Below are 11,737 nucleotides of genomic sequence, written 5' to 3'. Positions count from 1 at the left end.
CCTCACTAAAGCCCTATGAAGAAGGGGCTCTTATTATCTCCATTTTACAGACTAGGAAACTGAGGCACAAAGATGTGTAGGGACTTGCCCAAAGATACAGCTAGGAAGTGGTGGGACCTAGATAGTAAGATGGTAGTTGAACTCAACCTTTTAACCATTACATCATTCTGCCCTTAACCAGCAGACTACGCCACCCTACTCTACCAATGCTGAGTAGACATCCCCTTCACTCCATTTGTGCCCGGAGCTGTTGTAACAGGCTCCAGTGGTCTCCTATCTTCTTCCTTGTTCCTCTCCAAACCACTCTCCACACTGCAGCCAGAAAGGATATTTTGAAACAGTTCTAATAATGTCGCCCCCTCTTAAAACTCTTCAAAGGCCGCCCATTGTTCTTAGAATAGAGACTGAAATTCCTACCTGGCTGACAAGGCATGATTTGGTCCCTGCCCACTTTTCTAGCCCCATCTCTTATCAGGTTCTCTGTTCCCCAATTTGCACCTTCCTGTCCTGTTGATCCAGCATGCTCTCCCACCCACAGCCTTTGCACCTTCTGATCTCCACACTGGAATGTTCCCGGAGCTTTCTCTCCCCTGACATCCACCTCGATAATTCTCCCCAGGCTTTAAAGCTCAGCTCAAACTCTGAGTCACTTCTTTGAGGTTTTACATTTACTAGGAAGGCTGATGTGTTTATATGATCAGCGTTAGTTTCCCCCACTCAACTGTGGCATCTTGTCCAGCCGGTTCACCACCGCGCCCACAGCACCCACCAAGATGCCTGGTCCACAGAGGACGTGCAGTAAATATCTGTAGAATGGGTTAAATCCAACTCGACAGCGAAGGGGGTGGTTGGATGGCGAGCGGAGAGCTCAGGAGGGAGATTTCTGGGCTGTAAATAAAGACTGGAGGGGTCACTTATTCAGAAGGGTGGACGGGCTCGCACAAGCGGTGTGCGGACAAGATATTTGTAACTAATCCCAAGATAAACAGTAACGTGGCTCACAGTCGCTGCGCCAAGAAGCGGCGGGCTCTCCTCCGCCTGGGTGTGGCTTACAGGGCGCTGTCCACCTTGGGGTCTGAGCTCCTTCCCTAAAAGACAGTGAGGGACCAACTCAAAGGACCACCCCCTGCCCCGGCCCCCGTGACCTTCCCCGCCCACTCCGGGCCTTTGTCCAATAGCTGAGGACAACGGCTCCCTGGGCACCGCCTCTTCCGTCTGCGGAGACCGGAAGTGGGGCGGGAGCGCCGGAAGTTGAAGGGAGTTTCCTGCGACCTCGGCTTCCTCAACATGGCAGCGCCCTTATCAGTGGAGGTGGAGTTCGGGTGAGTCACAGAGTTGGGGGCGCCGTGGGGATGGATTGAAGTCTTCAGGCCCAGAACTCCTCTCCCTCTGCTTTGGGGCCTGTCATGACCGAATTTCCGAGGTTTCTGGCGCGTTCTTTGAGCTACGCCATCCGCCTCGGAGGGTCTGAAAGGCTCGGTCTCCTTTGGCGACGAGGCCGTAAGTCCGGGAATAGAGGCGCACGGCCGGGCGGGGAGGTGCGCTCCGGACACTCTTCAGTACCCTCTACCCTGACGGACTCAAAAGGCGTGATGGTTGGCAGGCGGGCTCCCCGCCTTCTTTGCCGATCCCGTTTTGGACCAAGCCCATGTGTCTGGCACCTGATCTAGAGCGCAGAAGGACTACCGTACACTCCCGCATGCTTTTTTCCTGGCAGCAAGTCCACTTCAGGGTTCTTGAAGCCTTGATTCTCGTGGGATGTGTGGCCAAGACGAGACTCCTTCTCTTTCTCAGGTTAAACATACCGGAGCCCCTTTTAGGACGTTCAGTACATTGACTGAGCCTGTCTGCAGGCAGGTGGAGATAGAGGGATAAGGTAGTGCAGTGGGGAAGACTAACCCTGACAGTACAGTGTGCACAGATGAAAAGTACAGTAATCGGAATATGCATAACAGTAGCTGAAGAAACACTGATCAGGGAGGGTGTCTCCTCAAACCACTGCTTTCTGTCCTCTGTATATGATTTCAGAGCTGAGAGAAACTGCTGAGCTTAGAAGGCAAAGGAACTGACACCCTAAGTCTTAGGGCCTAAGAGGTGGGTGGTGTAATTTCCAGTCATATGGAAGCTTGAGAGTGTGTGTGTGTGCGGAGGGAGGAGGGGTGTTGGGGGGGGGGGGTGTTGGGAAGGGAAACAAGCCAAGGCTTATGTGAAAGGAAAAGTCTGAAATGGGGATATAAAACCTCTGTCCCTAAATGCCTTTTCTTATATTGGATGCCCCCAGTTTCTTTCATGCTTTCCCTTCATTGGGTAGTTTATTCACTAGTCATTTATTGAGTGCCTACCATGTGCCAGGCAGTGAGCCAGACACGGAGGATACAAAGATAAATGGAACTCTGTGCATGTTCTCCAGTGTTCAGCATTTCTGTCCCTTAGGGGGAGGTAGCCTCATGAATGTTAAATGCGTTTTAATTGATGATATTGTCTAGCTCCTTGGATCCAGTTAGAACCATACTGGTTTGGACTCCTGACTGTTTTGCTTCACTGACCCTTGGCCCAGCCATGGCCCCCATAGCGTAGAGGTTCCAGGAGATCCCTGCTGCTTTGACAGGCCTTAGCAGAGCTGAAAATGGGGAAGCTGCCGACTACCGATGTTAAGGTTTATCTACAGCCAGCCTCACCTTTCAGTCCCACTGAGTCAGACATGGTATTTGTTGATCAAAAATGTCTTCTGTCTGTCAGCAGTAGGGAATTCCTGTGAAGAAGATATGCTCCTTGCCTCCAGAGCTTATAGACCAGCTTAATTACCCCTTTTCTGGCCAGACTGTCTAGCCTCAGCCTCCCTTATCCCCAAGAGCAACAGTGAGCCCCAACAGGGCAGGACAGCATTCCTGCACCCATTTACCCACCTCCTAACACCTCCATCCACCACAGTGTCCCATGAGAATCACAGCTCCTCAGGAAAGCAGGAATGCCCAAGATGTGTACCAAACCCAGATACCTTCTCTCTTTGTTCTTTTCTCAGTGCCTGGTTTTGTCCCTGGCCTTCCGTTAATTTCCTACGTTTCTTAGCAGACTCCCTTCACCCTTCACTCTGAACCTTAGCAGATTTGCATAGAAGCGGCCACTGTGGTCCTTGAAGAGTCTGGGTGAGGACTTGGCCTCTCCCCCTTGAGCAGATGTCCTCCCAGCCCCTCCCAGAGGACCACTCAGACCTTTCTCACTCTTATCAGTTCTGCCCTCCTTTGTCTTCCCTCCTGAACTGCCCTTAGCACAGCATTTTCTTAGGTCACACAGGATTCAAAGTCTGTAGTATAGGTGTGTTTTGTTCCTGTGGTGCAGATATGAGATTCCCTCCTCCTCTTCTCTTTTCCTTCTTCCTGAGCCTGGAGGTATGGACAAAGGGAGGGAATGAAGTTAGAGAAGTGGGAGAAATGGGCATTTTCACTCGTGGCAAACTGAGTGCCTGCTATGTGTCAGGCCTTGTTTTAGGCAGAGCTTGCATTCCAACCGGTAGAGGGGAAATAAACAAAAATTAAAAAATATAACATAAGCCCAGCTGGTGTGGCTCAGTAGTTGAGCATCAGCCTATGAACCAAGAGGTCACGGTTCGGTCATGGTTCGATTCCTGGTCAGGGCACATGCCCAGGTTGCGGGCTCAATCCCTAGTAGGGGGGTGCAGGAAGCAGCCGATCAATAATTCTCATTGATGTTTCTGTCTCTCTCCCTCTCCCTTCCTCTCTGAAATCAAAAAAATATATTTTATATACGTATGTTTGTATGTGTGTGTGTGTGAGAGAGAGAGAGAGAGAGAGATAAGAAGATGATAAGCTAGAAAAAGTGAAGGCAATTTTGGGAATGTCTATACCAGTCACTGGTACCAAGAAACACTCCCGCCAAGAATTGGGGACTGGAAGAAAGATGAGGTATCTTAAGATAGAATTCCGTAATTGACCTTGAAGAGCAAACTATGCCGACATAAAAGAGTCTGGCTTTGGTTCTCCAATGGGGCCAAAACAGGACCCTGGCCTGCCTCCCTGTATCATGCCAGAGTCTGGGCAGACACCTCACCCCCTCCAGGTGTGCTGACAGCACACACCCCTCTCGGTGAGCTAGTGAACCCAGCGGTGACAGGTCACTCTCTGAGCGAGGTCACTCCCTGGCTCTCTCTTCATCTGCTCGCAAAGGGAAAAACAGACTCGGCCTCTGAGCCTGGCACCACCAGGTTTGGCCATTCTTGGTTGTTTGCCTGGGTCCCAATGTCTCCAGCTCCCACCCCTTTTCTCTGACCCCCCAATTTCTGAGCCCCTTGCCTGTGGCCCTCCCCCACCCCAGCTGCTGCATGTGCCAGCCCCCACCCAGGAGAGAACGAGGCTCTTGGAAGGGGATAAATGGAGGCTCTGTGCAGGCTTGCAGCTGAAATGGCCCTGTGCGCGGCCACAGATGGGCCTCCTCTCCCCCTCCACATTTCTGCATCAACAAAGCATAACCTTGTTTGGATGACAGTCGCCCCATGTTTCCCCCATGACAATGCTTGCCTTGCCTTTGCCTCCCAGTGGCATGTCTCAGGACATCTCTGTTCTCTGAAATTGGGAAAGAGTGGTAGGGTGGGAGGCCTCACATCTTGTCAAAGGCCTTTTAAGGCCTTCTCAGTTAAGATCCACATGAAGTCTGCAATGGGATCAGGAGACCCAGGGGGAGAAGCAGTGTGGGGCCCCGAAAGAGTCCTGGTGTCCACATCATAAGCCCAGGCTTCTGGAGTTGTCTCTGAGCATCTCTGCTGAACCGGCCTTCCCTTGTCTGGTGTTGGCACACAGAAGTGAACCAAATTCTACCCTCAAGGGGCTTTCTGACCTTTGGGGGGGAGGGGTGTCTTGTGTTTTTTTTCTGCTAAGGCTGCCAGGGCTAAGCAGAAACCAGTTAGACTTCAAAGCCTAGTTCAGCCACTGCCTCTGTGACTTTAGACAGGTCACTTAACTTCTTCAGGCTTCTGCTTCTCCATTGGATAGCGTTAATAACGTCTGCCTCCCTTCTTCCTTCCCTGGGATGCCCTGAGGATGAAATGAGATGAAGAATGGGCTTGTAAATTGCTAAGCCTGGTGAAATCTCTTACCCTCCGGCACTGTGGTGTGCCACCAGGCCAGCAGTGGTTGGCACAGCAGGGACATTTCAAACCCTCACCTGGCCAGAGGAAACCCCTCAACACATACAGGGTCTGCAGTGTGACTCATGGTGGCTTCTCAACATTTTTGTAGATGGAAAGGCTAAGGCTTGAGAACACGGAGTCACATGCCTGGGGCCCCGGTGTCAGGCAGGGGTGGAGGCTGGTCTCCATCTCGAGGCGGAAAGCACCCAACCTTTACCTGTGTGCTAAGCTGCCTCTCGAGAAAGCAGAGGAGTGAAAACAAGGGTCTGCAGATTGAATGCTTGGTTATTGGTGAAAATGATTTCTCCCACTTGACCACATCAGGAGTCAGTCACTGGCACCCAAGGTGTTCCTGAACCTTGGGTCTCGGCATCTCGTGTGCTCTGGTGCCAGCCCCCTCTGCAGTTTTCATTCTCAGCGAGGTGTGTGCAGGACTGACCTGGCTGTCTTTCTCTGCCTTCCTTTGCAGAGGTGGCGCGGAGCTCCTGTTCGACGGTGTGAAAAAACATCAGGTCACCTTGCCTGGACAGGAGGAGCCCTGTGAGTATGGGCGTCTGAGCCCCTCTCTGGGTACGCTGGGCAGGAGTCTACAGGGTCATTCAACCCCGTTCAAGTGGGAATAGGTCAGATTTCCTGGCCAGAGGGAAGGAGGAAGAGAGATCGCCATCCTCTCTCAGACCAGCCAGCTTTGCAGGAGGGTGGTGGCGTGGGTTCTGAATGTGGGTTAAGTGTGCATCCCCTTAGGCCCTTAGGCCAGTGCCCTCGCCTCTCCTAGATTTAGTGTGCTTATCTGTGAAGTAGGCATGGTAAGCTCCAGCTCTCAGGGTTGCTAAAGGGAGCGTCTCTATTAATTTAATTTTTAAAATATTTTCCTTTATTGATTTTAGAGAGAAAGGAAGGAAGGGAGAAACATCAGTTTGTTGTTCCACTTATTTATGCATTCATTTGTTGCTTCTGGTATGTGCCGGACCGGGAATTAAGCCCACAGTCTTGGTGTATCAGGATAATGCTTTAACCAGCCGAGCTACTTGGCCAGGGCTAAGGGAGCATCTTTATTATTATTATATGGCAGCAGAGAGATGCTCTCACGAAGGTGGGTAATCCTCACCGCGGATGGGAAAAGGCACATGGGCTCACATTGTGGTAAGAGGATTCAGATGAGAAGAAGATACCCAGCCAGAAAGGAGGCTGGAGGAGGGAGGATGACTGAGGGAGACAATGGGCTTTTTTCATTTGTCCATTTAAATACCGGTTCATCTTTCTTTAACAAACATATACTGAGCACTTCCTGTGTGGCAGACCATGTACCAGGCACTGGGGAGACAGCCATGAATGAGAGCCAGTTCCTGCCTTCAAACTCTGGAGGGGCAGGGAGTGGGAAGCCCACTTTAGGGCCTCCTTTGTGCCAGGCATAGAACTAGTTACTGGGTATTCGGTGCTAGTGAAACAGATACGGTTCTTGCCCTAATGGGGTTGAAGAGGTCCAGCTGGGTAAATATCAGTGTAGCCTAGAGGCAGGGGTGGCATCACTGTGGAGAGGCACCACAGTCCTAGCAGTGGGTCCTCGTCAGAGAAGAATGCTCAGGACCCTCAGGACTGAGAGCCATTTTCCCTAGGGCCCAGACGCTTCAGGGGAGAAGAGGAATCAGTCGTTAGGAGGCAGGGGAATGGGGTTCCTGGAGGCAGGCAGAAGAAAAGGTCAGGGCGGTTTGACAGGGTTCTTCTGGAACTGGACACTCATCTGCCAGGAATCAAACAATTATTCCCCAAATTCACTGGCTGCCAAGGTTATCTCTGCTCCTCCTCCGGGTCTGAGAGCAGTGGCACAAGGTAGGTCTACGTGCCACATTCAGAGGTTGGGGGACACTCACCAAGGACCAGGGCACTGCCCCCTTTCAGCTGGTGGTGGGTATGAGGCTGGGGTTAAATGTCAGGGTTGTGGGATTGTGTGTGTCCTCGGGAGGGAAAGAGCCAGGGGGATGCAGGTGACTGTTTCTTAGTTTGACTGATGGCCATGCGACTTTGGGAGGGAACAAGAGGCTCTCAGAAGAAGCCTTAAAGACCTGGCTGGGCAGTGATTAAAATACCACAAATTAGGATTGATTTTCCCTTGCATTTGCATGGCACGAATGTCCCCACGTTTAATAATCCCAACCCTTTTATTCATTCATTGGCCAAATGCTCACTGAATACTAGTACTTTATTCTTTTTTTTTTCTTCTCATTATTACAGTAGTTATGTTTAACTTAGCTTTTTTTTTCTAAATTATATGCAGTTCATTCCAATTAGTACTTTATTCTTTCCTGTAGTTGGAATATATTAATTTGAGCGCCTCCTTTTTGCCAGGCATAGTACTAGTTACTGGGTATTCGGTGCTAGTGAAACAGATATGGTTCTTTTTTTTTTTTTTAAATATATTTTATTGATTTTTTACAGAGAGGAAGGGAGAGGGATAGAGAGTTAGAAACATCGATGAGAGAGAAACATCGATCAGCTGCCTCCCTGCACACCCCCTACTGGAGATGTGCCCGCAACCAAGGTACATGCCCTTGACCGGAATCGAACCTGGGACCTTTCAGTCCACAGGCCGACGCTCTATCCGCTGAGCCAAACCGGTTATGGCCAGATATGGTTCTTGCCCTAATAATGGAGCTTACGGAAGTGGTGCCAGGCAATAGATAAGTAGATACATACATGTATAACTGTACAAGTGGTTGTCACGGGCATGAGAGCAAAGGGGTGCTTTCAATTAGACAACAGGTGGTCAGGGAAGGCCTCTTTGAAGAGGTGACCTGGAGGCTAAGTCAGCCCGGTAAATGGGAGGGACAGCAGAGGGTGTGGGGCCTGCTTCAAGCAAAGCAGGTAGCCCTTGGAAAGACCCCCTGGTGAAAGGCCTCAGAATGTCAAGGCACTGAAAGAAGTCCAGTGTCATGAGAGGCACGTGCTGAGTTTGGCGTGGTTGGCAAAGCCCCAATTGGTTGTGCAGATAATTGTCACAGATTCCTAGGCGGTAGCTATCATTCCATTTTTATTTTATTTTATTTTTATTTATTTATTTATTTTTAAATATATATTTTATTGATTTTTTACAGAGAGGAAGGGAGAGGGATAGAGAGTTAGAAACATCGATGAGAGAGAAACATTGATCAGCTGCCTCCTGCACACCTCCTACTGGGGATGTGCCCGCAACCAAGGTACATGCCCTTGACCAGAATCGAACCTGGGACCTTTCAGTCCACAGGCCGATGCTCTATCCGCTGAGCCAAACCGGTCAGGGCATGTCATTCCATTTTTAAAAGTGGCCACCCAAACTCGCGTGTCATGTGTCTTACTCCAGTCATACAGTTGTTTACATGGCAGAGCTGGAATTCAGAACCGGATTTCAGGGTCTAACCCAGGGGTGGGCAAACTTTCTGACTCAAGGGCCACAATGGGTTCTTAAACTGGACCGGAGGGCCGGAACAAAAGCATGGATGGAGTGTTTGTGTGAACTAATATAAATTCAAAGTAAATATCATTACATAAAAGGGTACGGTCTTTTTTTTTTTTTTTTTAGTTTTATTCATTTCAAATGGGCCGGATCCAGCCCATGGGCCGTAGTTTGCCCACGGCTGCTCTAACCCATCATCATTTACCCTAAGAGGCTTCCTGAGTCACATAACATCTCACACCTGCAGTGTACTTTCCAGTTTTTACACTTTCATTTATATTCATGCTTTCAACAGCTACTTATTTTGATTCTCATAATGACTCCAGCAAATATTATCTATCATCAAGGAAACCAAACCAAGAGAAAGGAGACTGTCCAGAGTTACTCAGGAAGGTGGGCTAACCAGGTTTGCGATCCCTCCTCCTCCATTTGCTGCTTACAGGGCAGGTGGGGCCTAGCCTCCCCTCTCTGGAATGAAAGAAAAGGAGACGAGAAGGAAGCGGAAATGGTCCCTTTGCTCAGTCTTGGGCCCTTGGCTGTTACTCTGCTTCTGGTTCCCATTTTTGCCCTGCTGTGCCCAGAGGCTTGGGTCACATCGCAGCCGCAGAGCTGGTTGGCAGCTGCCAGGCCTTACCCTGGCACATGGGAGCCCAACAGTTGCCACTGGGAGAGTCTTACTCTTCTCCCCGGCCCGTGCCCAGATCTGTTGTCTGGCAGCCTTCCCAGCCCAGGGACTGCCACTTGGCCAAGTAGGTCCTGGAGACTCCAGCAGAGAAAATAGCAGCCATAAGTTTATGGGTTGTGACAAGTCTCACAAACAAGGAAACTGCAGGGCCCTGGGTCTTGGGCCAGGGGACAGCTTCCAACCCGGCCAATTTGGGAGAAGAGGATGGGCAAAGCCTAAGTGGGTGAAACTGCAAGCAAGGAGCCTGGCTTTGCACAATAGCGAGTCACTTCTTTCTGTGAGCCTGTTCTCCCATCTGTACAATGGGAGGTTGGGCTAGGTTTCATCTTCACTGATTTGGTTATCTATTTGACATCTACATTTTTGGAAACATTGCTTTCAAAGCAAGTATACAATTCTGGGAAGCAGGGATGGGGAACATCTGGCCTGTGGGCCATATAAGGTCCAGGAAATCACTTAGTCTGGCCCTGCCACGGCATTGGAGTGAGTTAATTAAATGTTTGACCAAATATAGTAGGCTAATTTTTTTTTTATTTTATTTTATTTTATTTTTTTTGATTTTTTTATTTTATTTTATTTTTTTAAAATATATTTTATTAATTTTTTACAGAGAGGAAGGGAGAGGGATAGAGAGAAACATCGATGAGAGAGAAACATCGATCAGCTGCCTCCTGCACATCCCATATTGGGGATGTGCCCGCAACCAAGGTACATGCCCTTGACCGGAATCGAACCTGGGACCCTTCAGTCTGCAGGCCAACGCTCTATCCACTGAGCCAAACCGGTTAGGGCATAGGCTAATTTTTAAGTTGATAAATTTGTATGGCCCACAAATAATGTAAATATACAAATGGCCTTTGGCAAAAAAAAAAAAGGTTCTCCACCATGTTGTAGGGGGACATCTTAATAGCCATTTCCATGAAACAGGTCATCTGGGCACCCACCAGCTTTGGGCATTGTGGCTGCTGGGGGCTGGCTTTTTGATCCCTTTAACTCAAGGCTTCCAACCTATGCATGGTGGTCAGTGGCCTGGAGCAAACCCAAAACATCGGTAGACAGACTGCCCCACCAGGGGCATTACCTGCCCTGACCCCCAGGAGGAGACGTGTTGGCCTCACCTTTCCCTGCCCCTCTTCCTCTGTCCTGCCATTGTGTTAAAGGGTGGCTGACTAGGGAGGGTAGGAGCTGGAGAGAGCTCCCGTGTGCTTTAAACTGCTTATTATGCATTTCACAGCCTCTCTGGGGCCAGCTGTTCTTTTCTTTACTCTCGGCCTGTTTGCAGATCCCCTCCCCACTGCCATCCTCTCCCCTACAACCCCCCACCCCCACCCCAGTCCCTGTGCAAAATTGCTTTTGAAAAGATCCACTTTCTGCTTAATTAAACAATGAGGAGCGTCCCTTTGCACATCTGTAAACCTCCTTCTGAGGCCAGTTTAGCCCACAAACTGCTCCTTTCTTACCCCCATTCACTTGTAAATGGACCCTCTGATGTTCTCTCTACCCTCTCTTCTCTTTTATTCCCCCCATCTCAGCTCATTCTTTGCCCTTTTCAACTAAGGCCTGGGGTGGGCTCCCAGAAGAGCCTTGCTTGGAGCCTAGTAGACTTGGTGGGGACAGGAGTGGTTTAACCTATGGAAGAGAAGACTCGGGGGAGCCAGGATCCATCTCTCCCAAATCTGCAAGGCAGGCATGGGGATGAGGGGACACATTTGCTGGCATGGTCCCCGGGGACCAGCCAGGCTCAGTGGAGTGACAGGAAGATAGATTTCTGGTTGGGGGAAAACTCTCCCTGAAGCGTCAGAGAGAGGCTGGATGAGGGTCTGTTGCAGCCAGGATTCAATATCTGATAAGACCTTGAGGTTGTTCTCTTTCAGTCTGAGAATCTAGGCTTGACACTATGGGGTGTGTCGTGGGGGGGGGGGGGCGTGTCACAGTGGGTGGCCAGTGTTCCCAGGCAAGGACAAGTCCACCAGGGTGAGGGATTCTGGTGGGAGCCTTTTTAGACGCTCTCTAAGGGGCATCATGGTGCCCTATTGCCAGCAGCTTTTTTTAAAAGAAAAAAATATACAGTATTGATTTTTCACGGAGAGGAAGGGAGAGGGATGGAAAGTTAGAAACATCGATGAGAGAGAAACATCGATCAGCTGCCTCTTGCACACCTCCTACTGGGGATGTGCCCGCAACCAAGGTACATGCCCTTAGCCCCGTGGTCGGCAAACCGCGGCTCGCAAGCTACATGTGGCTCTTTAGCCCCTTCAGTGTGGCTCTTCCACAAAATACCACGTGTGGGCGCGCACGTACAGTGCGATTGAAACTTCGTGGCCCATGCGCAGAAGTTGGTATTTTGTGGAAGAGCCACACTGAAGGGGCCAAAGAGCCGCGTGTAGCTCGCGAGCTGCAGTTTGCCGACCACTGCCTTAGCCGAATCGAACCTGGGACCTTTCAGTCCTCAGGCCGACGCTGTATCCACTGAGCCAAA

General features: G+C 50.2%; 1 protein-coding gene across 4 annotated transcripts in view; it reads left to right on the top strand.

Annotated features, from left to right (window-relative positions):
- The first annotated feature begins 1,188 nt into the window (after positions 1–1,188).
- Positions 1,189–11,737, top strand: part of URM1 (ubiquitin related modifier 1) — a 36,982-nt gene continuing 26,433 nt past the window's right edge. For 2 of the 4 annotated variants that reach the window (XM_036329493.1, XM_036329489.1), the window contains exons 1-2: positions 1,189–1,322; positions 5,613–5,683. In XM_036329493.1, the coding sequence (XP_036185386.1) occupies positions 1,288–1,322; positions 5,613–5,683 (106 nt within the window). In that variant the 5' untranslated portion in view covers positions 1,189–1,287. Of the gene's footprint in view, positions 1,323–1,623; positions 1,795–5,612; positions 5,684–11,737 lie in introns of those variants that run through there. The other 2 variants (XM_036329492.1, XM_036329490.1) reach the window with 1 other exon arrangement.

This window comes from Myotis myotis, unplaced genomic scaffold (assembly GCF_014108235.1).
Source record: "Myotis myotis isolate mMyoMyo1 unplaced genomic scaffold, mMyoMyo1.p scaffold_m19_p_12, whole genome shotgun sequence".
NCBI lineage: Eukaryota > Metazoa > Chordata > Mammalia > Chiroptera > Vespertilionidae > Myotis > Myotis myotis.
This window is presented reverse-complemented; position numbering and strand designations above follow the sequence as displayed.